We start from the raw sequence: 26984 nt of genomic DNA on the forward strand, positions 1-26984 counted from the left end.
ATTCTTCATAAGAAAATATGTATTTCGAAAGGATTTCTCCTACTTCGTAAGTTTCGGGATACTGATATATTCGAAATTAACTCCAGTACTTCCACGTCAGACTCTGATGAACTGCTGGTATTAATTATGCTAATATAATATAAAATATTTAGTTTTCACTGATAATAGTTTTAAATAATACATATAAACATAAAAGTTTATGAAGCTTATGTCACAGAGTGAAACGTCAAATAAAGTTATGGAACCGATAAACGGCGAGCATTGGTCAGTTAAGTTAATCGAAGTTTATTCGGAGTTTAACTGACATTACGTTGTTCAGAAACGCACATTCGTAGGTTATCAAATCAATAGTGCAAACGAATAGATAAACTGTCGATAAAAGTAACTCAGAAACTGGGCATTAATGTCACAAATATGATTTTTATATGATGTAATCGGTATGTAATGGTCGTTTAAAGATTATATTAAGAACGAATATTATAAAATATTATTTTAATGGAGTAGTGTTTTTGACAGCGGTATTTATTTTGTTTTTTTTTCTTGTTATTTGAGGTGATAAAACCATTCCATCAGTTGTAAACCATTGGGCAATCAAGTTTACTGATTAATGTGAAGTTAGTTTTTAACAAATTTTTAATGCGCCTTCAAAATTTTAATGTTATCACATATTTTTATGAATAATTTACTATGTGACTGCGTTATATGACAACTATATAACTTCCCGACCAATAAGCTGCGAGTTCATTGTAAATAAATATTATAAATTTGATTTAAAAATGGTGGAAGTGGTATACAAGGTGATTATAAACCTTTAACATGACTATTAATTATATAGCAGTCGTATTATCATGTTTGTGATACTTTAGGACGTATAGAGGTCGTTCTTAAGACTAATATTCGACTTATATGTGATGGTTACTAATACTACGTTTAAACAACAATTGTCCGTATAGCAGTCGTGTAAAAGGTAATTATATGACAAAATTGTCAGTATTACGACGTTTATACTACGAAAACGTTTACACGACGAAACAGTTGTGTATGTAAGTTATAAAGATGTCGTCGTAGACACTATTATACGATGATTGTATAAAAAAGTCGTAATAACGTCTATATGACATTATAATACGACCAAAAATGTATATGACTATTCGGTCAGATAAGGTACCAGTACACGACGAAGAGTTATAAAAACTACTGTAAAATAACTTTAATACGACTCAAAGTTATATAAATGTTTGATTATATGACAAAAATGTTTGCTGGGTTGACTTGTCTGTGTCATAGAAAAATGTCTAAAAGAGTCATATTTTGAAAACTTTGTATAGACAATCTTTATTGTTATGTCTGATAAAAGTCAACGTTTTTTTCGGGTGGCAAATCATCCAATGACTTCTCCCGCCTACAGTGAGGTGAGAAGCAGTTTCAAACTCTTACTGACTAAACACCACCAGGTTCCTACTACTGCTCTTCGAGCCAGAACCTCAGTAACCCGCTAGGCAGTCCGCAGCTTCGGGATCAGTAACTCTGATCGTAGAAGTTGGCAACGTAATTTAATAACTTTTTTCATTAAAAAAATTAAATAGTTTTTACATTATGCAAAAATTAAGTTTATTAAATTAATCCTCTTGACAAAAGTCAACAAATTAAAAAAGCTATCCTTACTCGCTAAGCATTCAAGAATCAACTACATCAATCTTTAAGACGAACATACAACATACAACTATGTAACTTGAAAAATATACTACATTCAGTAACTACGTACTCGCCAGATCTTATACCCTCGACCCATATGAGTTCTAAAAGTTAGCAACATGAATGGGACAGATCGATTTCTATTAGAAACGTAGCAACACTTTGAATAGAAAAACGTGGATTTAATCTTTGTAGAAAAGGTTTGGAGACGTTTTCCTTTAGCTTTGCTATTTGGGAATATTGATCTTTAAGTAAATATGTAATAGGTACAATACATACGTTTGCTTTTTTTGTAAGAAGGGTTCTTATTTATGTTTAACGTTTTCTTCTTAATTCCTTATCCCCCAAAAGGCCGGCAACGCACTTGTAACGCCTCTAGTGTTTCGGGTGTCCATGGGCGATGACGATTGCTTACTATCAGGTGATCCGTCTGCTCGTTCATAAACCATAGAAAAAAGATTTTCGCTAATAAGGTCACAGTCATAGTCGCTAATAAGGTAACAGAGAACAATCACAGTATTCTATACCTTCATTTGAGGCTTAAGGTTATTTTCCACCAGAGATGTATTATGCTACGTTGCTGTGGACGCATTTGGCTTTCACCAATCATATTCATAGGTAGACATAACTTAACATTGGTGGAAACTGAGACTAAGCTATATTATATGATTAGATGAAATTTATATGAAAAGATGCGTACTATGGATGTGTGTAATACCGATACGTTGCATGCTCAAGCATCTTCCTCGCACAACCACATAGCTAAGTGTCTATGGAAACGGTCATATAGTTTCACAGCTTAGCTATTACATCTTCGTAGCATAGCTATATATCACATATCTGGCCGAAAAGCACCCTCATAGACAGACATATGAAAATATAAAACTCTTCGTTCAAAAGAGAACAAAAATACTCTAGGCACGTGACTAATTAAAATTAATAACTTTATTATCCAAAGTACAAAATACACCTCATTTAAAATAATAATCTTATTTGACATTAAAAAACGATACAATCACGTTAATTTAATTTTGAAAACGGAAACAATAATTAATGAGTTGTTAAATGTCATTCGAGTTATTTGGATGATTTGGCTGAAATGGCCAAGTGCCAAACTTCGGTCAAGGTATACGAGACAGATACATATACAGACAGATATATTATTATATACTTAATAAACAGTAAAATATATGTAAATTGAATCTTATTAACAACTGTTTAAAATAATTACTTTAACATTTTAATGCTTGTTGTGTTTTTTGTAGCAGATTTATTATCGATCAGTATCATGGTTACATTTGGTGCCTGTACCTTACCGTACCTTAGTACGAGTTTGCTTTACATTGAACGAAAACGAAACGAGAGCGCGTTCGGCGCTGTCATTGGCCGGCGCGAATGAATCAACCAATCAGAGCGCCAAACGCGCTCTCATTTCGATCTCGTTGAACGTAAAACAAACTTGTACTAAGGCCTCTGATATATGATTCGGTTTCGTAAGCTTTCAATTGAGTGACCGATAAATATTGTATTTTTGGTGCTCGGCTGTTTATTTTAAGGTCCTTTCTTAGGGACTTTATGTTAATTATGTTTACAATTGATTGATGAATTGCTATTTTTAAATTATGCTGTGTTAATTGGGTTCGGTAAAAGTTGATTTGAGTTGGCTAGTTGGCTGGATTCTCGCACGAAACAACTCTTGGTCTCAAATTTTAGTGTGGGGCAACGTTGTTATTTTTTTTTTAAATATGTTTTAAAACAAATGTTCAACCATTGATTCAAACAGATTGAAACTGGTTATCTCAATTTTTCAGTTCTTATAAACATATTATGCTATACCATTACTTCTCAACATACCTATAATTATATATGTACGTACTTTTTACCCAAGCTTCAACCGCTACCTATTTCCCCCTTTGAACTTAAACTTTGATATACAAACTCTAATCCCAAAGCCAACCAATTTACTGCTGAAAACTCGTTGAAATGTCTCTTAAATGGCATTAGATTAATAAACTTTGTTACCTACCTCCCCAGCGCTATTAAAAAGAAAGAAATTAAGTTTGATTAAAAAGATTTTACGAGCAGTCTCCCGCTAAAAGTGACCGTTGAGTTTTTAATTGTGAAGTTTCTACGCCGGCGAACGTTAGGACGCGTTCAGAAGTTACCTAAAAGAAAAATACGAGGGAAAAGTTCAACGCAAATATTTTTAAAATGCGTGCCAAAACAAAAAAGTCTTTGATTGCTCACGAAAGATTAATTTTAGCAGGTAACACTGTTAATCATGATGAAAGGGAAGTTTGTTCGCTCATAACTTTTGTTTTTTAATTCGAAATTATTTGTTTTTAATGCTTGAATGCACACTGGATCTCTGTTGTTAAACAAAAAGCTAGTTAAATTCTCTTTTAGCAACAAAACAAATGAACATTTTTATGAATGAATGTTTCGTGAATATTTTTTTTTTTATGTTCAAGCTATGATAGTTACATCATACTAATATAATAAATGCGAAAGGTTGTAAGTTTGTGGGTTTTTATGTATGTTTGTTACTCAATCACGTTAAAATTGCTGAAGGAATCGAGATGAAATTTGTAACAGACAGAGATTATGGTCTGGAATAATAAATAACATTTTACCCCACGGAACCGTGGGCGAACCGCTGGCAGAAGCTAGTATACTAGTAACATTTTCCATTACCCCTACCAATATATTTTTATCAACAATGTCAGTTTTCCTGTTAAATAACCGGTAACAAATATAAAACGTGTGACAAGATCTGTGACGTAACAGGATATTGTGAACATACCACAGATAATATCACTTGATGAAGTTCTTTCGCGCGCTTTCGAAACGTCAATGTCACCCGTAATGTCAAATAGAAAAAAAGATAATCCGCCCACGATGTTGAGGCTTCAATGAAAATATTTTACGTCGAGGAAAATGTTTTTTTATCATGATGTATGTATATTATGATAAGATTGTGTTTTTGATATGAAGAACTGTACAAGACATGACTTAGAATATTTAAGTGTGAAGATACAAAATACCCGATACATTTTATCAATCTTAGAAATGCAGTTATATGAACTGAACTAAAATATTCAATACTTAAATAAATTTCATGTCGTAATGTACACCTCTGCCTATCCCTTTGTGGATAAAAGGCGTGACGATGTACAGCGAGCAGGTTACACTGAGGCAGACATTTACTGAGAAACAGGTGTTTTATATTATCAGCTTACTGTTTGACGAGGAACTCGACTAGTTTCAAGCCATGCTAGATAGAGGCTCATAATTATTGAGCAGCATTCCGCGACACACGACGCGGCGATTGTCGCTCTGCTATTTGTCAGTAGCATCAGTAGCAGCGCGACAATCGTGCTAGACGTCATGTGTTACTAGTAAACAGTTACGTGAGTAAGCCGATAACATAATAATTAATTTAGTATGTCTCACAAAAATTAAAACAAAAAAAAGAACAGGCGTGTCAAAATGTTCTTTGCTAACAAAAAAAAAAGCAAAAAATACTAGTTAGCTACAATAATTAAAAAATAATAAAACGTAAATTGAAAGCCAAATTGCTTTTTGCCACGAACTTAATACATAATTAATTTGAAAATAGGTCTTAAATTAAGTAGTTTGCTACCTAGGTAATTAGAAATTATTTCCTTAAACTAAGGTCAGACCACTTCACTAATAAAATGAACTTAGTAACTATAATTCCGTCGTATTAATTGTGAAAACAAAGGAAATGTGTTTACTTTTGACAAAATATCGGTTGACTATTTGATACCTATAAAACCTTCAAACTTTGATATCATTTGTCTAGTACCAACAAGTCTATTCTGTAACTGTCAATTTGAACATTCAAAGTGAGTTCGATTGCACTCGCACCCGTCTTTGGTCGAGATTATTCTCACAACCAATGACATGGCGGCTCGCGATCTTGTTCACGTCGATCTTTCGAATTGAAAGTTACAGAATAGATAGCCTGACTGTGTTTCTTTTTCATCTCATCTAATAATATCTTCTGATTTATTTCGTTGCGGGATCCAAGACAGTCATTCGTGTTTTCATTGTTGGATCTACTGTAAATCCTGGCTTCAAGAGTTGCAGCGGTATGGAAGGCTGTGGCGGGCTTGCCCTGTAACAAACCTAACTATATACTTATATTCTAAACTCTAAAAATTTAATAGACACTGAAGATGTTTTCTAATACTATACAAAATACCAAATGTGTTAAGATGTTAACAACGTACTGAGAATACTGTTTTACGAGTTTATATCAAAACCAGACAATACTTTAATCCGAATTTAGGGTATGCTCACTTGTTTACAGACAGCTACAAATAAGACTATAACCTAGATCTAGAATACTTTCCTAACAATTATGATTTACAACGACCAGTTAATGCTGTTGTTTGTGAAGATAACTTATAATAAAGCTTTACTCTGATACCATCATTGAGTACAGTACAAAAGTTCTCATTGCTGGCCCATATTTATCGACAAAATAGAACAAAAACAAATAAAGATTTACATTATCGTAATCGGCCCTCTAACATTTATAGTGCGATAGCCTACTAGCCTATATTAATCCCTATCAATCTAATCGCTTATAGCATAAGAGCCTTAATCCCATATTTACTTATTTTGTTGTTTTGGTCGAATTGTGTTATGCTATTTTGCACCTAATTGTTGTTTTGTTAAAATGCCGTTTAGTATTTTTATCGTTTAATTAGCTTTACTAAGAGAAATAGAGGATTAGTTACTTTAGATTACAATTTTAAAGTCTTATACTTATTGTATAAAACTGAAGAGTTTGTTTGTTTTAACAGGGTAATCTCTGGAACTACTGGTCCGTTTTCAAAAAATGGCTCCAGCTCGAAAAGCAGGAGTAGAAACGGGGTGGTTTTTAGTCAGTAAGAATCTCAAACTCTCTCTCACCTCGCCCAAGGCGAGAAAACTAATTGGATGATATTCCCTTCAGAAAAAGTGACTGTAAACCACATAGTTAAGTATCTAGTTATTATGATCATGATTTAAACTTTCAGACTTTTTATGAGATTCGTAGATATTTGTTATAAATAGAATCACAAAAATCACGTCTCAAAATTTTGCCAAACACAACCTTGAAGATCAGGATTCAAGCTGTTTACTGAACCACAAACCGAAAATACTTTCACAAGACTATTATATCACTCCGGTACACCTTGTAGTGACAGACTATTCAGAACTTTGTACATAAGTCTCCCACGTAGGTGACATATCCACCTTCTCAAGACAGTATAATTCAAAGGATAAAACGATGCCAAGAAAGCACAGAAATAATAAAAACTATAATATCTAGATAGATACTTAGCTGCGTAACGCTCGTCGTGCCGTTTATAATCACGGGCCCCTACCGTGGTTTAGTTTAGTCAATGCTATTACTTTTGCGGTTCTTAGTACCTGAAAAATTATACACCTGACGAAACTACTAATACTTTTCTCATATACGTATAATTACAAGGATATAGCAACACATACCTACTACCGACAACACAACACATACCGACATCTTTAATTGATTTTGTCTGGACTTTAAAAGAGACTATGACCTCTGAGTTTGTTTCGGAATTTCTTCTCAGAGTAGTCCGATAGGAAATGCTGGCATTATCTAGTTTAAGAGATTGACGTGTAAAAGTGTTATATTGTAACCTATTTGCTAGAATAAATATAATTTATCATTTACTATTATATGTATATTTATAGTAAACATCCTATACATACTTGTATGTGCGTAACTTAGTCAAGTACTGGAAGAGCCGACTTGTTTGTCACAACTTGAGCTCAGCGATGTAATGTTTGTTGTTTTAGTAACAGCAGTTCTGTACTGATGACGCCATTTGTCAAACTCTCAGGGATCAGGGTCCTTCTAGTTCGGTCATAATTTTATGGCTGCCTATCTATTATAGTATCCGAAAGTTATGTCTGTGTAGGTAAGTTGAATTAGGATTATGTTATTTATACCTTTAAAGTCAATTTTTTTTTATAAACCAACCGACGTATCACCTGATGGTAAGCAATCGCCGCCGCCCATGGACACTTGAAACACCATAGGCATTACAAGTGCGTTGCCGGCTTTTGGGGGTTAGGAATTTAAGGGTTGTTGTTCAGGAATCGGGGATTGGGAAGATTGGGAAGGGGGAAATTGAAATAATTATGACATGTCGTAAGCGACTTATGACCTTTTTTTAACTGTTTGGCACCATTCCTCTCTACCAATTGGTGTCATGAGATGTAGTAGGACTACAGCTACATTAAATATAGCCCAGGCAGTTTTCTGATAAACCTGAACCTTGGCTCTACCTGGTCTGCCAAGTGTGAAATAGTAGCAAAACGTCTTATGTAGAAGAGATCCAGCAGTGGACTGTCATGGGCAGTCTATAGTCATGGTCGCTCTGTTATTATTTGCATACAGGTTAATGAACCACTTTTTATGTTTTGTTTTGCAAACATACGTGCCTATCATGAAATATGAAACTATTTGATGAAAGCACTCAAATTTTTTTGAGTGATGGAAAATATCCTCTCAAGAAACAAACATATTTCACGTTTTTTTTTTCACTACGTGAAATATTTTCTATACATACCTACCTAAATATAGAAATGCGGTGTTTTTGATAAAAACCGTTCACAACTTTGAAGTTAAACATTATGACGGATTGTCAAAACAAATAATCCGGATCTTACGAATAATAAATTCTCATGAAACAAAGTTTCAAAAGCGAATCTGTAGGATTGTGTTTCTTGTTAAATTAAAGTTTTTCCAGGTGTTATTTTTCTGCTCGAAGTATTTTGTTAAGTAGAGTTTAAAAGGTATTCTAATTTTAGTTTAGATTTGAAGTTATTGTCTAGTGATTATAATAGGAACACAAAAAAAAATACGGAGATGCGGACTACCTCCGGAACTGCGGCTTAAATGGTGTAAGCACAAAAAATAACCATTTTTAGGATACAACTTCCTACTGTGACGTGGGTGCGTTTACAAACATACAACTTCACATGCACATGACACTCAGACCCGAAACAACAATTTGAGGATCACACAAAGAATTGCTCCGTGCGGGAATCGACGAACCCGCTACACGTTGCACGGCAGCCAGTTGCCCATCCAACGCGCCAACCGTACACTCAACTAACACTTAAAGACGAAAGTCCAAGTAGTTTCACAGATTTACTCCATCAATCTATTTATAATCCAACAACAATCAACATCCATCACCGTAGCGACACAATTAATCATTGTTATAATGTAAATTAATAAGATCTAAATAATCTCAAGGCCGTCCCTAACACATAATGTAAATAACATAACCCCATTACACAGGGAACATAAAATATATGAACAACAGAGTAATAAACCTTTATTTTTTAATGTATGGACGTAAGTAAACAACGTTTTTATAATTAAAATGCCATTTGATGGGCTCGGACCATCCTTAATGGCAGGTCGTCCGCCAGATTAGTAAGGAAATGGTAATAAACCCTTTTTTCTGGTTTACTGGTAAAATTTCTGGTAATTTTTTGAACTAGAACCATGTATGTTTTTAATTTATCTGACCCACAACGCGCAGTCTAGCCAATGGTCGTATTGTATGACAGAGTCTTTTTATTATAACTTTCGTGAGATTATTATTATGTTATCGTCTTAAAAACTCGACTAGTTTCGAGTCATGCTAGAGCAGCGTCGATAGCAGCGTCGTGTGTCGCGAAATGCTGCTCATGATTATGACAAACAGTTACGTATAAGTAAGGCGATAGTCATTTGATATTTTTGTAAAAATAAACCAGGCTGTATGTATCACCAACCGAAAAGTTGATGCCTAAGCTACCCCACATTTTGAAATAAGGCTGTTTTCTTCTGAAACAAAAATCTGAAAAATGTAGACATGTTAGTCTGATTTTAAATATGGTTCTTCATGTTAATGTGCTAGAGAAATCAAGTAGGTGTACAGTACACGATTCAAAGAATGAACTATTTACTTAACTGCCTATTTCGCTGAACATACCTCCATACCTGACCTTCATCAAATCTATGGATTAAAGTAAACATTCACTATTTCTATTATTACTAACATTCGTAGCTCACGCAACTTCCCTCATAGAACCTATCGATTTCTAACCTTTGAGTGTAGAAACTTCCACTACTGAAATGGAGTATTTTTCACGACTTTTTTTACTATGTATATGGGAAGGTAGATAACCTATATTTTTTGTTTATGTATCTACGTACTCGTTTTTATGTTTCCTGAAACTACTAGTACATTACTACTTTATTAGAATATAAAGTCCTGCCATATTTATTGCCGTATAAAGCTGACTGTACTTTTACAAACTCAATATATCTTGATAGTGTGAGTTGACATTTTAGTTTTTATAGTGTATGGTACTTTGTCAACTGTTTTAGTTCTTAACCTTTCTTTTTGTTGAGGAGTAAAAGAAAGTACTGTCAACCGAATTAATATATGTAATCGGCTTACTTACGTAACTGTTTGACGACGAGTTCGATCGGTTTCAAGCCAAGCTTTTTTTAAGGGGTGAAAATCATCCAATGTCTTCCCTCGCCTTGGGTGAGGCGAGAGGGAGTGTCAGATTCCTACTGACTAAAAACTAACCCTTTTCTACGTCTGCCCTTCGAGCCAGAAGGCCGGTAAATCCTTTAAGTAGTCCGCAGAGGCAAGCCTTTTGTGTCGCGCTGCTACTCAAGAATTAACATTATCGACAATGGACCTTCTCTAATATTAAGAAGGTTTCCCAATATCTCGCCTGGCAGTCGGATTGAAGATCACAGTATTGTTACATCATCTATTCAAAATATTTACAAAGTGTACTGAGAATATTGTTTACGTATTGTTTGTCAAATGTTTGCCAAATAAATAAACATTCTGCCTTTGACATGGATTCGTATATAGACCCGTATTGGACCCGCATAATTTTAGGAACTAAACTTTCAAAGGACGGTATTGAGATTTGGACATTTTCTAACACATTTCAATTTTATTTCAATTTGTAGTAAAGATAAATAGTTTTTGTTTTTATGTTTTTGTTGTAAATGTTGTCATTTGTTTGAAGCAATTTTAAAACGAGGGTAAGCAATTACCCCCTGACACCCGAAACACCAGAGGCGTTACAAGAACGTTGCCGACGTTCTGAGGGATAGGAATTTAAGGATTGGGAAGATTGAGAAGAACTTCACTTATACAACAAAACACAACGCAAGCGTTGTTTCACGTCGGTTTTCTGTGAGGCTGTGGTAACACTCCGGTCGAGCTGGCCCATTCATGCCGAAACTTGGCTCTCTCACACTTTATCTTAAACTTAACTACATAACATTTTTAAACAGCTCTATGTAATATATTTCTACGTTCACATTTCCCACAATCACAAACAGAGTTATTCTATAGAAATAGTAATAAACTTCATGATGTAGTGCTCTAGTTTAGCATACAGACCTAATTGAGCATGCAAGCTCGATGCCCGCCCTACAGCAGTTGTTTATTATGTAAACTACGATGGTGTTCTACTGACCGCTACATATATACGTCAAAAGTTTACTGTATACAGCTCAAAATAGTTCATACAATTTTTATACGTAACTTTAAAATGATATATTTTTCTTATAATATATTGTTTGTTGATGTAGTAGTATGGTAGGTATATAATATTAACGTGTTGTGAAGAGTAAAAAGACTAGTAAAAAAAATATCGATCACAAATGCCGATTTCATGCCATTGTTTTTGGAATTTATTTCTTTTTAATAGAAATTTAGTCTTTGTTAACAAGTAGATCTAAGATATTTTTTAAATATATGTATACGTTACTTATCATAAACATATACTTAAAGCTGAAGAGTTGTTTGAACGCGCTAATTTCCAGAACCACTGGTCTTATTTAAATAATTATTTTTGTGTTAGATATTGATCAAAAGAAGCTGAGCATGGTGAAACTGCGCGGAATTAGCTAGTCTCAAAATAAGCTTCTTAAAACTTCAAAGACTGGTGTTTAGTAAATAGATAAACGTAGATAATAAGAATACCTACAAGAGTATTTGCTTGCATAATGAATGCAAGATAACAATTCAGACATAGATAGTTCTACGACTGAAGATAAGCTAACAATACTTGAAACTAAACTAGTTCGCAATGCGAAACACACTGTATATCACTGCTTCAATCTATGGGAGGTAATTTCCCTTGCATTGTTTACTACTACGAAAAATCTCTATTGAAAACTAAATCTTAAACAAAAATAAACTTTAAAATCAAACAGTATAAGATTCAAAATCAATAACTCTCTACCTAAGTAAGAGATTCTCAACATTTTTGTTATTGTTTACTTAGGATTCTGTATCTTATACTTCTTCCAAAAAGTTACTACTTTCCAGTATATCAATCATATTATCTCTTATGGCTCTGTAAATAAGGTCTGTAATTGATTGATGATATTAGATTTAAGTACCTACGGCCTAAAACTAATGGCTTTCAAACACTTATTGCTCCTAACATTGCTTTATAAATCAATCTGGTGAAAAGTAACAAACAAATAACTTTTTCATTAAAGGAAAAATCCAGTCAGAGTTATAAGTCTGCTGTTCCACCAAAAATATGCTATGTTCTGTTGCTATGGATGCCTTTGGCTTTAACCTATCATTGGTTATCACTGGTGGAAACACTCTTAGCTTAACCATGTCTTTTATATGGAAACATGCGTGCTATGAATGCGTGCTATGGATGACTCCCCACTATCGATACATCACTTATTCGAACTGCGTATCTTACACGGCTACATTACGGCGGCGCACTTTCATAGCACATCTTACTTGCACAGCTACAAAGCTTAGTATCAGTGGAAACGGTCACATAGTTTCACAGCTTAGCTATCACCTTTTCGTAGCATTGCTATATATATAACACATTTCTGGTGTGGAAAAGCACCCTGATACGATATACGAAATATAATAAATTAAAAATAACGAATAAGAAAATCCTACCCAAAGTAAGTAGTAGTAAAATTGATAAAGTTTTATGACGAAGCCATTAAATATATCTGCCTTATTAAACTTGGTTAGTTCAGGTACAATATCAGGTGATATTGGCGACGTTTTAATTAACCAATTAGTAAATTATGGTCAATTAGTTTTCAGTTAATGTGGTAAAGCTAACATTTGCCAATTTAGAACTTGTGTTCGCGGTCTGTTATATTGTTTGTCGAGCGTTGGAATTGTTTCCACTATTCTGTTTTATGTGCTTGTATTCATTATATTTTGACTAGCTTCTGCCAGCGGCTTCGTTCGTATTTCTGTGGGATAAAAAGTCCATCACCCATCATCATCCTATCACTGTATGTATACCAAATTTCATCAAAATCCGTTCAGTATTTTCAGCGTGATTGACGGACAAACATCCAAACAAACAAACTTACACATTTATAATATTAAGTGTGATATGTTTTGAAGGATAGTGTTCAATGCTTCTAAATCACATTCCTGGCCTAGCAGCCGTCAGTCCTTCGAGCAACGTGGCCTGACCATTGCCACCTCAGCCTGCAAATTTTGAGGGCTATGTCTGTAACTCTTGTCCTAAGACGAATTTTCATCAATCCCAACAAGACCCTTGAAACATTAAATAAATTCAATCCTTTCATGCCATACATATATAAACAAGAAATACACAGTTTCTTTCACTACCAACTTTAAAACTCTCCTCAGTTCTAATTACATTACAATTATCTTCCAATTCACTTGGCAACAAAAGGAATGTCTTCACGTTTTATTAATTCAGAATTATTTTCTCACACACCGTCCTACACGTCACGTTTTCTAATTAACCCAAGACGTGGCCTGAATTTAATTAAATCTCTCTTATTTCTTCAACTGCCTTCTCAAATTTATTTTAACATGCTTAAGTATGTGTATGTACCTACACATACATTGTAGAAGTGACTACTTAAATGACAGTCTTGTGTACTAATGAAAGCTTCGCTTCAAGCTTTCTTGTGCGAACTGCTAAGGAGTGGATTTCTTTGCCGGATTCTGGTCTTTAAAGCCCGAGTGTATAAGGTTGCTTATTGGCAGACGTACCTTCATAGGCCGCATCATCACCTGGCGAGATAGCGGCCAAACGTCGACCTATCAAATATATAAAATGAAAGGAATCTTTGCTAGACGCAAAGAGTAGAGTCTACCTGTAGGCTTAGTTTTAACATTGAATAATTATTAAGATTTTATTGGATTGAAGTTGAACCGTTGAACGCTTTCGATCCGCCGATCTGGAAGTCATTGGGAGAGGCCTTTGTTCGTCTTGTGGCTGACTGAATAAAGACCACCTTCTATTTCAAAGGGCTCGAAGCATAACTTTGAAAAACGGTTACTACAGTATTAATAAAATCTCTTAATTCTTGACTAATTTTGACTAAAAGCTTAGTTACCTATATTATTACATGATATGTGTCTTGAGTTATTGGTTAGACAGCCATTGAACCTCAATATCTGTTCATACACAACGAGGAACAGGCGATACGGTGTCGATATAGATATCTTTAATGTAGGAAGACATTTCTGAATGGACCATCGTAAAATTATTAATGAGGATTTTAGTACGCCATGTTCGATTTGAAAGGAAATATAAAATTCGTCGTAAACGTTTAATATCATGTAGTGACGTGGATATCAACGTCATTACAATATTGCAGTAACTAATAGGGATAAGAAATAGTCCCAGGATTTTCTCCTGTGTCTTGGGTGCGTTTACAAACTTGTCTACTCATATGCACATCACACACAGAGTTCCTCCGTACGGAAATCAAACATTATGTTGCGCTGCCGCCAGTTACTCAGCCACCGCGCCAACCTATCATCCGGAGCTGCGGACTACCCAGCGGGTTACCGTGGCTCCGGTTGGAAAAGCAGGAGTAGAACAGGGTGGCTTTTAATCAGTAAGAGTCTGACAATCCCTCTGGCCTCACCCAAGGCGGGAGATGTAATTAGGATATATATCCCCTCAAAAAAAGTACAACTAACTTATTTAAAACAAAGTTTCTTTTCATTAAAAAACACGTTATACAAATCTACAATTGATTACATTGAACCAGGTGTAAAAACTTTGAACATAGGTAAAGGTAAAATCCAACTTAATCGGTCAGATAAAATAGTTTGGCAAACAAACTGGAATCTAAAACCTTCAGTTGTGGGCTGTAACCGCACTGAACAAGAACTACTCGCTGCTGAAATTATTGTTCACATTTAGGTACTGAAACTGTGGACTATTTCAGCTAGTTTTGTATAGTTTATAACTTTCTAGTACTTAAGTGATAAGATTCAAAAACTTGTTTCAATATCCATAGATTTGATATTTTCATGTTAAGAAATAAAAACTTAAATAAGTAATAAATTAATATGTGCAACTTACTGTAATAGGAAAGATGAATAATTTTTATTTTAACCCATCTTGTAGAGTATTTTAAAATATTAGACATGGAGTTTTATTTTCTTACGGAAACAAATACTTTCGAAGATAAATCGATTTGAAATATTGCGTGACGTCACTTCTAGGTACATTTTATACATAGAAATGACGTATTTACTCCCACTTTCACGCGTTTTATCTTTTATGTTTTCTTATATGACAAAATAAAAAAAAAAGCCGGATATAAACATAAAAATTAGTCATCTCATCTACCCTATTGAAATCCGATAAACATATAATCTAATTAAACTTTTACATACATATTACACGAAACTTAATTAAAATCAAAACTCCCAGTGAACTAGTTACAGAGCTGTCAGTACCTCAATCAAAGGCCAGCCCGGCAACATGGCGGACTTATCAGCACCTAATAACATTTAGATCCTCCCTACTTCCCTCATATAGATAAGCTATTATTTATCATTATGATAGCTTAATAATGGACTGATTTTGTTGATATACATAGTACATACAACATATATATGTTGCTGTATAGTTTCCTGGTGATAGTGATAGTGGGTGTACATGTTTCCGGGTGTCGTATGAGGTGACTAATTATATGTAGGCATATATTTTTATCACATCACGCCATATCACTACATAGTATAAAACAAAGTCGCTTTCTCTGTCTCTATGTCCCTTTGTATGCTTAAATCTTTAAAACTACGCGACGGATTTTGATGCGGTTTTTGTAGTTGATAGAGTGATTTAAGAGGAAGGTTTATATGTATAATACATGCACAATATATCACCATTGCACCCATGCGGACCTGGGGCGGGTCGCTAGTAATATTGTAAATGTGAAAGTTTGTTTGGATGTTTGTCCACCAGTCACGCTGATACTACTGAACGATTTTGTTGAAATTTGGTATACAGTCTAGTATGAACTGACTTGAATGATAGGATACTTTTTATCCCATGGGAACGCGGGCAAACCCGCTAGCAGATACTAGTTAGTTCATAAGTTTGAACCGTTACTCAAATTGGGAGTGGGTCGAAATGTTGTCTATTTAAAAATGATCAATAAATAACAATAAGCAATTTTAATAGACCCTTAGACCAACAATAACTACACCCAACTCAACGAACCCTTAAAAGACAAATATCAGAATAATAACGTCGCAATAAAAAAAGAAAGTTTCAAGTAAAGGAGGTTTCGATACAAACGTAAGTTGCAAGTCGTTTGATCAAGTTCCAGCGCTCCAAAGGTCAAGTGGAGTCGGGCGACATTAACGAGTGTCTTCAACTATCCCCACTCTGTATTGAGAGTGACAGCTTCTTGTTAGAGCAATGAAATGAGATGGGGATTCGGTTTTATTATTAGTTTTGTTATAGAGATGCATTATACCGGTTAATATATTGATTGGGATTAGAGTTTTTTAATGGTAGGTATAAGCCGGTGAACGAGTGGACGGATCACCTGATAAGCAATGGCATGGTCACCCGACACACCAGAGGCGTTACAAGTGCGTTTTTGGCCTATTGAGGGTTAGGAATTTAGGGTTGTTGGGGAATCGAGGATTGGGATGATTGGGAAGGGGGTAATTGGGCCTCCAGTAATCACACTCACATAACGAAACATAACAAGCGTTGTTTCACGTCGGTTTCCACTCCGGTCGAGCCGGCTCATTCGTGCCGAAGCATGGCTCTCCTACAGTCTAGAATAGTAGATTGACATTATCTAGGGTAGAGTAATACGAATGTTGAATTTAAAAGTTCATACAATTTTATATCAAAAATATCTTTTAAGTATGACATTAATTGCTACCACATATATTTATGTACTAGCTTTTGCCCGCGACTTCGTTCGCGTGGAATAGTGACTTCCGGCAAATTTTTGGTTTTAACCACATAGTTCCACAGATGAGATGTGGAAGATATTCCAGGGAACTCTTCAAAAATCAACATAATGAACTCTGCGTTTGAATTTAATAGATGTATACTCACTTAGGGCATTGAAAAAATAGTTTAAAAACGGACTTAAACTAACTTAAAACTAAAGAAAGCTACGAATTACGAATTTATAACAATTAAAAAAGAAACTATATTACAACCTATCCTCTATGCTATTATAACCAAGCTTAAACTAAATAATTTAAAAGAAACGACTTAAATCTCACACACACACACAACGTCACGCCTTTTATCCCCGAATAGGCAGAGGTGCACATTACGGCACGTAATGCCGCTATACAATGTACACCCACTTTTCACCATTTTGTGTTAAAGTTAACGACTTAAATCTAATCTAATTAATTTATAAATTAGACTTACAATTTTATTAAAAAAACTAACTACAGTAACTACTAATAATCGATATCAAACTAAACCTACGTTAAATAGTTTAACCAAAAAACCAGGAAAACCCAACAAATAAACTTATTAATTGACAAATACAACGAAACCAATTTAGAATATACGAAACAGCAGGACCACTACAGACAAATAATCATACGACTGATAATACACTTTTTCTACGATAGTACCGAAGCGCTCGGCCGATACCCAACCAAATGAATGTAACGAAACCATAGCGCGATCTATTTCGATCCCAACGCCATCTATCGAGGATAAAGACAACTTGGATTATTTATTTATACTCCGTTCGTTCATTTTCTTTGTACTAAAAGTTTAATTATATTGATATTATTTTTTTCATACCTTTTTACTATTTATTTACTTTTTTTCGATGAATTAAAACAATAACATGAACCGAAGTCGTGTAACGATCGACATAGAATTATCTATACTCCGTTAGAGCATTTTCTTTGTACTAAATGTTTTATTATATTGATATTATTTTTTTCATACCTTTTTACTATTTATTTACTTTTTTTCGATGAATTAAAACAATAACATGAACCGAAGTCGTGTAACGATCGACATAGAATTATTTATAAATAATTTATTTCTTATTTTTATTTTTTGATTTCGATGAATTAAAACAATAACATGAACCGAAGTCGTGTAACGATCGACATAGAATTATTTATAAATAATTTATTTCTTATTTTTATTTTTTGGTTTTTGAAATAAAAATATATCTATGTCCTTTCTAAGGTTCTAAACTATATCTGTACCAAATTTCAACCAAATCCGTCAAATAGTTGCGGAGATTAATGGTATAAGCATAGAATGTTCGACGTGATTCTTTAATTTGACATAACTTTTTTATTTATGAACCGATTGACATGAAACAAACACTAAATGTAAATTTAAGCATCCCACAATATATTCGTGAAAACCGCATCCAACTCGGATCAGCCGTTTCTGAGATTAGCGCGCACAGACGAACAGACAAACAGACAAACAGACAAACAGACAAAAAAAAAGTTAATTACATTTTTGGGTTCGACATCGACATAACAATAACCCCTGCTATTTTTTTTATTTTTATTTTCAATGTACAGACAGCACTTTTCTACGATTTTATTATATGTATATAGATATAGATATGTGTGGTACTCGCGCACTTCAAAACGACCACACGAAATAATTCAACATCACAGTAATTAAAAAACTACTCGGAATTCTGCCGAAAAAAACCTTTTCGACTGCTAGAAAACTCATCAGAAAAACCGAATTATAAACCTAGTTTTCAAACCATATTTTTCGTGAATGTGGTTCTTTTAATCATAGTAGCTGGAAAACGTGGATGGTATGGACATCAAAGGATTTTCAAACATCCGTTTTCCTTGTTATTTACTGACCAATGTTTTTTACTGACTGAGTACCTACCGAGCGTGATCTCATAAACTAACCTCAAAGCAAACAATTGATGTTCAAAATTAAGAATGTTAATACTCAAATGTATAGATTTATTACATACATACATAACCTCACGCCTGTCTACCATGGGGGTAGGTAGAGACAATGGAACGCCAATTGTTACGAATCTTACATACCTTTTTCGCTTCATCAACAGTCATCAGTCTTTTCTTGCATGCTCGTCGGTTAAAGGTACTTTTAATTTGGCTCTCTATATGTCCGTCTAAAGAGCCATCTACAGACCGCCCCATTAATATCCACCTTATATACTTCTTTCGTAAATCTGCTTTCATATCCATATCTTATCATTCCATCCTTTCTACTTATACGTATTTATTAGAGTTATATATTCTTATAACTTGCACCCAGGCTATAGGCTGTGGCTATGGCCACGGGATTTTAATGTGTATAAAAGCCTCTCATAGTACTCCTAACTATTAAGATTAGCAATAGATGTAGAATGGTAATAAAAAAACAAATATACTTTGGATTTATAAAAAAATATGCATTAAAGTCTTAAATATACGTATCTACATAATACCAAAACATCATAAACATCTCCTTAAAAGATGGCCGAAACGCTTCCGCAATATTTCCTTTGATGCGAAATAATTAAAAAGAAGGAAAGATGCTTTTTAACTTTTGAAATAAGTAACTTGAAATACGGCTACCACTTACTAAGACTTGGCCATGAAAATGTATAATGCAAACTGATAAGCAGTTTGTGGGTCAAGGTTACTCAAGGGTACGGGGCTGTTAAGAGCCAGAGAAAGTAGCAAGTGAAGGACGGTAGCATTCATAAATATTAAACATTTTACTAAACTAGCTGTTGGGGAGAAGTTACTGCTTGCATTTGTATCTGTAGATAGTACTTAATAGTATTTATTTATGTGGTTATTTTAATGAAATATAAGCAAGGAGGTCGAGAGACTGTAGATGCCATAAAGTATTTATTTCTTAATTTTTCTTCGGTTATTTTAATGGCAAAATAAGCAAGGAGGTCTAATTTATATAATAATGGTGATTGGCCACTACATACTAGATTGCAGATGCCATAAAGTAATTTTTTTTATTTTTCTTCTTTATTTTATTTTAAGGCTATTGGTAATATTTTTTCGTAAGAAATTGCCAGTACCTATAAATGACAAATACAGATTATAATTAAAACTTTTTGCATAGATATCGGTTACAAATCACTGGCCACTAATACTCGAAAAAAATTAAATGCCATTAGATATTTATTTTTAATTTATTTTTTCTTTTTATTTTATAGCTGCTAAAATATTTTTTCATTAAAAGTTGGCAGTTATAGAGAAAAATATAATATATTTAATAAAAACTTTTTAGAAATTATTTATTCGAAATATTGTTTTAAAAATCTCTAAAATTATTTTTCTTTTTGTAATTGTGTCCTACCAATTGCTTGTCGCTTCGGTCATATCAAGCTAGTTCAAAATGTTTTTTTTTTATTATAATTATTCAACATAATTCAGTCCATCCAAGTTGAATCTATCTCCTTTATGCAAATAGACATTTTCTCTGTACGTAGTCAATTTCCTACCAACTATGATGCGTTTTAAGCATCACTGCTCCAAACACCAATGCAACAATGACACCAAAGACCACAATAATTGTTTGTCAAACAATTCACCAACAAGTCGGTGTTCAAAATAATCGAGTTATTTCAATGCAACAACGTTTCAACGTATTGTCTCATCCGTCGAAATTCAATCGCTAATTGTGCGTCACATACCATGAATACCGAATTACAATTTACTCTAACACATCACACTGGAATTCACACCTTACTTCTAACAATATAAAGGTTAAATTCAATTGCGTGAGTCCTATAATTGATTGAACATGAGCAATCAAATATTTTGTGCAAATATGTCGCCCGAAATCGCCAATTTAATCGATTAGAATACAACATAGATTAAATAAAGGCCGTCGGCGTTTGGTTGTCTTTGAAACAATGTCAGTATTGTTGTGATGTAGTTACTAGTTAGTTCTATGTTGAGCAGAATTCTTGGAGCTAGTGATTAATTTAATTTACGAGATTGCTGTCTGAGATAAAGTGTAACGTTGCTCTAATAAATTATGATTATTCATAGCACAGTGAATATGAATCAATGCAACCGGTAGTGTGGAGTTCAAGTGTATCTTGTTTAACTATAAATAGGCATTATTTGTTTACAATAGCTTACTTATAGAAGTGAAAACTTATGTACTTATTGTTGACATAAAAATAAAAGTAAGCAGTGAAAGTGATACCTATGCCTATTAGCAAAAAAAAAGTTTACACGAAAGAGTTTTTAAATCATATTCTATAAAAAATCCTGGCAGCACGAGAAAAAAGTAACGTTCTTAATTCAAATAAAAATTGGAGCGAAAGAAAATTCAGATGGTAGAAAAATTTACTAGTCGCAAATATTTCGAGTGATTTTTTACGATAAATAAAATAAAAACAACTGATACAAAAGTTAAAGTGCTTTCTGTAAATAAATCAATCTTAATTTTCGAAATGTAAGTACGAACATTACTCTCTATTCACCAAGAAAGTCAGTGAATCAGCACTTGAACAAAACCGAGTCAAAACACTAGTCTTATAACACAAAAACAAAGTAAGTTCATTGATATTTCACGTACTTATTTAATGAAAATTTATAAGCTCTGCGTCACACGTCACCGTTATCTAATTTAATATCCATTAAGCCCTGATATTACTTACAAATATCAATAAAATAATATTATACTCGTAGACAATTGAAACTCAATCAGTTCCATGCTAGTTGTCTCCGTTCGTGATCGTGTTTCGTTTATTTATTTGTTTGTATTTTATAGTTGTTTACCTTTATAAATAGCATACACGATCGATTACTTCCTTAGTTTAAAAGTAAGTGCCTTAAAAATATGTGTATTTGTGTCGTTCTACCTCTTATCATTTTATAGGCATTCAATTATTTAATTATTATGGTTCGATAACCGTATCGATTACTCAGAAATCGGCTTACTCACGTAATTGTTGATGAGTAACTCGATTGCAACTGCGCGACTGCTGCCGGGAACAGCGCGACTGCAGTCGACCTGGTGCGGCAGTGTCGCGGAATGCTGCTAATAAAACATAAAATCCTGGCATTCATCATCATCAGCATTAGATTCTGCTCTCTCATTTTCGGCCGTTCCAACATGTGCTCTCAACCAGTAAAATCGAACCTCTCTCCCCTGCTCCCTGATGTTTACAAAACACTGTTTTGTCTGTGGCCATCTGATGGCTCACCTTGGGGTTTTTTAAGACATTGAGTGAGGATCTAGAGTCACTCATAATGTTTACTCTACTCTTTCTACTGATTTGAACACTGTTGCAAGTGCCATGATCACGGATGAATGAGTTGACCATGTCAATTTAAAAAAAGTATCTTAGTATCATATAATTATTTATATTGCTGATATTTACACCGAGTGGAAAGGTTTTCTCCTTTCCAATCCACAAAACAATACAAAAAACTTCGGAATACACGTAAACAATACCTGAAATACCTTTTAAATCATCAGATATTTACTTGTACACAATAAATAACATTCGATTTGTACCAACAATAACAAGGAATTCTTTTTGCTACAGGTCACAACACAAGCTGAAGATGACGACGGACAACGCACTCAATTCCCAACGGTAAGTCGTAGGAACAGAGTACATTTTTACTTGTATAGTGAAGGACAATATAGAGAATGGTAGTACGGGTTCAATAAATGTGTTTGCTCTAAACTGGATAGTAGATGTGACAAGAATCCTGAGGTGGACTTTATAGAATTAGATTGTGATACTGCGAATCGATTAGGTAAGTGCTTTTTGCTTAGGAGTCAGGATATCAGGGTCGATGATGGATGAAATAGTAATTGGTGAGCACGAGATTTCAGATTTCATCTTCAGAGTTTAATATAACAGACTAGGTACTAAAATAAAGTAGTTGACTAATTTTTATTGTAAATTTGTAATGTCCATCTTGTAGATTATTTAAAAGTATTAGACACGTATTTTTTATTTGCTTAAATATTTTAAAAAATTAACGATTTGAAATATCGCGTGACTTCACTTGTAGGTACATTTTATAAATGACGTAGTATTTACTCTCCCACTCCTGAACTTTGATTCGTTTTATCTAAGTATCTCATGTGACCAAATAAAAAAGTGTCTAATATTGTTTCTATACCTAACTGACGGACAAAATAGATTTTTAATTTGGATACCCCGTTCGTCATCCCTATTAAAACTTATATTCGTTTAACAAGATGAAGATACAGTCCCTAATTTCCAGGAAGAACAAAACAATATTGAATACCTACTATTAAATATTGTTCTATTGTTTAAATATAATTATGTATTTAGATATTCAATAGTTCCATGATTCGCATTCCATTCAAGAGAATACCTGGAATTAAGTGTGACAGAGCCATGTTTCGGCATGAATGGGCCGGCTCGACCGGAGTGATACCACGGACTCACAGAAAACCGACGAAACAATGCTTGCGTTGTGTTTCGTTGTGTGAGTGAGGTTAACCGTGGTCCAATTACGCCCCTTTTCAATCTTCACAATCCCCGATTCCCCAACAACCTCTTAATTCCTAACCCCCAAAAGGCCGGCAAAGCACTTGTAACGCCTCTGGTGTTTCAAATGTCCATGGGCGGCGGCGATTGCTTACCATCAAGTGATTCGTCTGCGCGTTTACGGCTTAATACATAAAAAATAATGGTAAAATATAGGGATTTTAATACGTGATCCTGTCCCTTTGGAAAACTATTAAGGGTATATTTCTTACTAGTATCTGTTGTGCTGTTCCATGGTCTGTACACTCTACACTCGCGTGGCTACTTCAAACTTTGATTGATCGTTTCAAATTACAAAACATATCTGTCAGGTCATAACCAAATACGTCCTGAGGACTAAATGAGTCGAGTTAGTGTTGATGGGGTCAATTGGCAGGCCAATTGTTAGCAATCGAGACTCCGGACCGCAACCAGAGTCAGTTGTGTTAGTAAATTAGCAGATACATCAACCAATATGTCAGGTCATGTTTGGCATTACGTCAGAGATAGGTGCATGTGTGATGTTAAGATGTCTATGTATGATTCCAATCGGTTAGGTGATCGTATGCTGACTTTGAGATCAATGTAACTGTTATACTCTTGAACATGCTTATCGGCATACTCAGAGTCATTTTATGGTTACATAACCCAGTACTTAGCAAAAGTTTTCGGAACAAAATCGTTATTAAGAATTAAATGTCTCCGAGTACGGCTGTAATAGTTAAATCTGGTTGAGACTTTTTTAGTAAAACAAAACAAAACAACTAAGTGGTAAAGGGAAGGTTAAATACCGTAGTACTAGTTTTACTTCATTTATTTTCAACTAGCTTTTGCCCGCGACTTCGTTCGCGTGGAATAGTGACTTCCGGCAAATTTTTGGTTTTAACCACATAGTTCCCGATCTCGCGGGATCTCTTCAAAAATGAGATGTGGAAGATATTCCAGGGAACTCTTCAAAAATCAACATAATGAGCTCTGCGTTTGAATTTAATAGATGTATACTCACTTAGGGCATTGAAAAAATAGTTTAAAAACGGACTTAAACTAACTTAAAACTAAAGAAAGCTACGAATTACGAATTTATAACAATTAAAAAAGAAACTATATTACAACCTATCCTCTATGCTATAATAACCAAGCTTAAACTAAATAATTTAAAAGAAACGACTTAAATCTAATCTAATTAATTTATAAATTAGACTTACAATTTTATTAAAAAAACTAACTACAGTAACTACTAATAATCGATATCAAACTAAACCTACGTTAAATAGTTTAACCAAAAAACCAGGAAAACCCAACAAATAAACTTATTAATTGACAAATACAACGAAACCAATTTAGAATATACGAAACAGCAGGACCACTACAGACAAATAAATAATCATACGACTGATAATACACTTTTTCTACGATAGTACCGAAGCGCTCGGCCGATACCCAACCAAATGAATGTAACGAAACCATAGCGCGATCTATTTCGATCCCAACGCCATCTATCGAGGATAAAGACAACTTGGATTATTTATTTATACTCCGTTCGGGCATTTTCTTTGTACTAAAAGTTTAATTATATTGATATTATTTTTTTCATACCTTTTTACTATTTATTTACTTTTTTCGATGAATTAAAACAATAACATGAACCGAAGTCGTGTAACGATCGACATAGAATTATCTATACTCCGTTAGAGCATTTTCTTTGTACTAAATGTTTTATTATATTGATATTATTTTTTTCATACCTTTTTACTATTTATTTACTTTTTTTCGATGAATTAAAACAATAACATGAACCGAAGTCGTGTAACGATCGACATAGAATTATTTATAAATAATTTATTTCTTATTTTTATTTTTTGATTTTTGAAATATATATGTCCTTTCTAAGGTTCTAAACTATATCTGTACCAAATTTCAACCAAATCCGTCAAATAGTTGCGGAGATTAATGGTATAAGCATAGAATGTTCGACGTGATTCTTTAATTTGACATAACTTTTTTATTTATGAACCGATTGACATGAAACAAACACTAAATGTAAATTTAAGCATCCCACAATATATTCGTGAAAACCGCATCCAACTCGGATCAGCCGTTTCTGAGATTAGCGCGCACAGACGAACAGACAAACAGACAAACAGACAAACAGACAAACAGACAAAAAAAAGTTAATTACATTTTTGGGTTCGACATCGACATAACAATAACCCCTGCTATTTTTTTTATTTTTATTTTCAATGTACAGACAGCACTTTTCTACGATTTTATTATATGTATAGATAATTCCATTTAACGCAGACTTAACCAACATTTCTTTAAACATCCACAGGGTGTTCAAGAAATCCTCACCAAACAGCAAACTGACGCTGTACCTGGCGTCTCGCGACCTGGTGGTGGAAAATGGGGCCATCGACAGGATCCAAGGGGTTCTCCACGTGGAACCTGAATACTTGGAGAACAAGAAACTGTACGGACAAGTCACACTGACTTTCAGGTGAGATTTAAAATTAAAAGTAATACGTATCGAAGTATGTAATTATTTTTGAAATTCTATTTTAATGTTCTTCGTGTAATCTAAACGGAAATATAAAGAAGATAATTATGAAACGGTCATCTATAGTGGCTTTATGTTGTAATTACGGGTGGATCCAATGGACAGAAAGAATTACTTACCTACTACCTGCTTAAGATCAAAAAGGGGCAGAAAAGTAGAACCCAATGTGTAGTGTTTCTAGGTTAATAGGTTAATTGCAATTTATATTTCATTATTCTCTCTTTGTATCACATGTACAATAAATTATTACAAATGCCAATTATATCTTATCACAATAAACATGAAAGTTTGGTTGTTTGGATGTTTTCCCATCAATCACGCTGATATTACTGAACGAATTTTAATGAAATTTAATCATTGAATTTTGTTGAGCTGACTTGGGTGATATAGGATACTTTTTATCCCACAGAAACGCGGGCAAAGTAGTAAGCAGAAGCTACTACTACTTACCATCAGGTGGGATTGTAGTCAAGCATTAGTTTTTGTCGAATAAAAAAAAAGCTAGTAAACGAATATTTTTATTACTAGCGTTCTCCCCCTCAATCATCAATGACCATTTATAAAAACTTATCACTAACTCTGATGATTAGTTTGCGCCAACTTGAGACCATCAATGTGTATAAATGGGCCGAACATATAAGTTGTAGTTGTGAAACATCCCTGAGCTGCTTCTGCAAACTTGATGCTTCGCTGTATTGAACTTTCGTAGTCGCTAAGAAGATTTAGCAAGTGAAGTTACAAGGGAACTTATAAATGGACTCTGTTAGCTTTGAACTGTTTAAGTAGCTATTCAACAAGCTTGGCAGTGTGCCTCGTATTATGGAGATGTTATACTTTCATGTACATTATCCTGAGAGTGCTTTTTCCACC

General features: G+C 34.0%; 2 protein-coding genes across 6 annotated transcripts in view; one reads left to right on the forward strand and one right to left on the reverse strand.

Moving 5' to 3' along the window:
- Positions 1–26984, reverse strand: part of LOC118263056 (seminal metalloprotease 1-like) — a 418985-nt gene that overhangs the window by 249631 nt on the left and 142370 nt on the right. The gene's annotated exons all lie outside the window — the stretch shown is intronic.
- LOC118262805 (beta-arrestin-1) overlaps positions 1–26984 on the forward strand; it is a 102995-nt gene that overhangs the window by 43068 nt on the left and 32943 nt on the right. For 2 of the 4 annotated variants that reach the window (XM_035574414.2, XM_050697565.1), the window contains exons 3-4: positions 22595–22645; positions 25890–26054. In XM_035574414.2, the coding sequence (XP_035430307.2) occupies positions 22614–22645; positions 25890–26054 (197 nt within the window). In that variant the 5' untranslated portion in view covers positions 22595–22613. Of the gene's footprint in view, positions 1–21574; positions 21594–21749; positions 21866–22594; positions 22646–25889; positions 26055–26984 lie in introns of those variants that run through there. The other 2 variants (XM_050697567.1, XM_050697566.1) reach the window with 2 other exon arrangements.

This window comes from Spodoptera frugiperda, chromosome 12, assembly GCF_023101765.2.
Source record: "Spodoptera frugiperda isolate SF20-4 chromosome 12, AGI-APGP_CSIRO_Sfru_2.0, whole genome shotgun sequence".
In the NCBI taxonomy this organism is placed as follows: Eukaryota; Metazoa; Arthropoda; class Insecta; order Lepidoptera; family Noctuidae; genus Spodoptera; species Spodoptera frugiperda.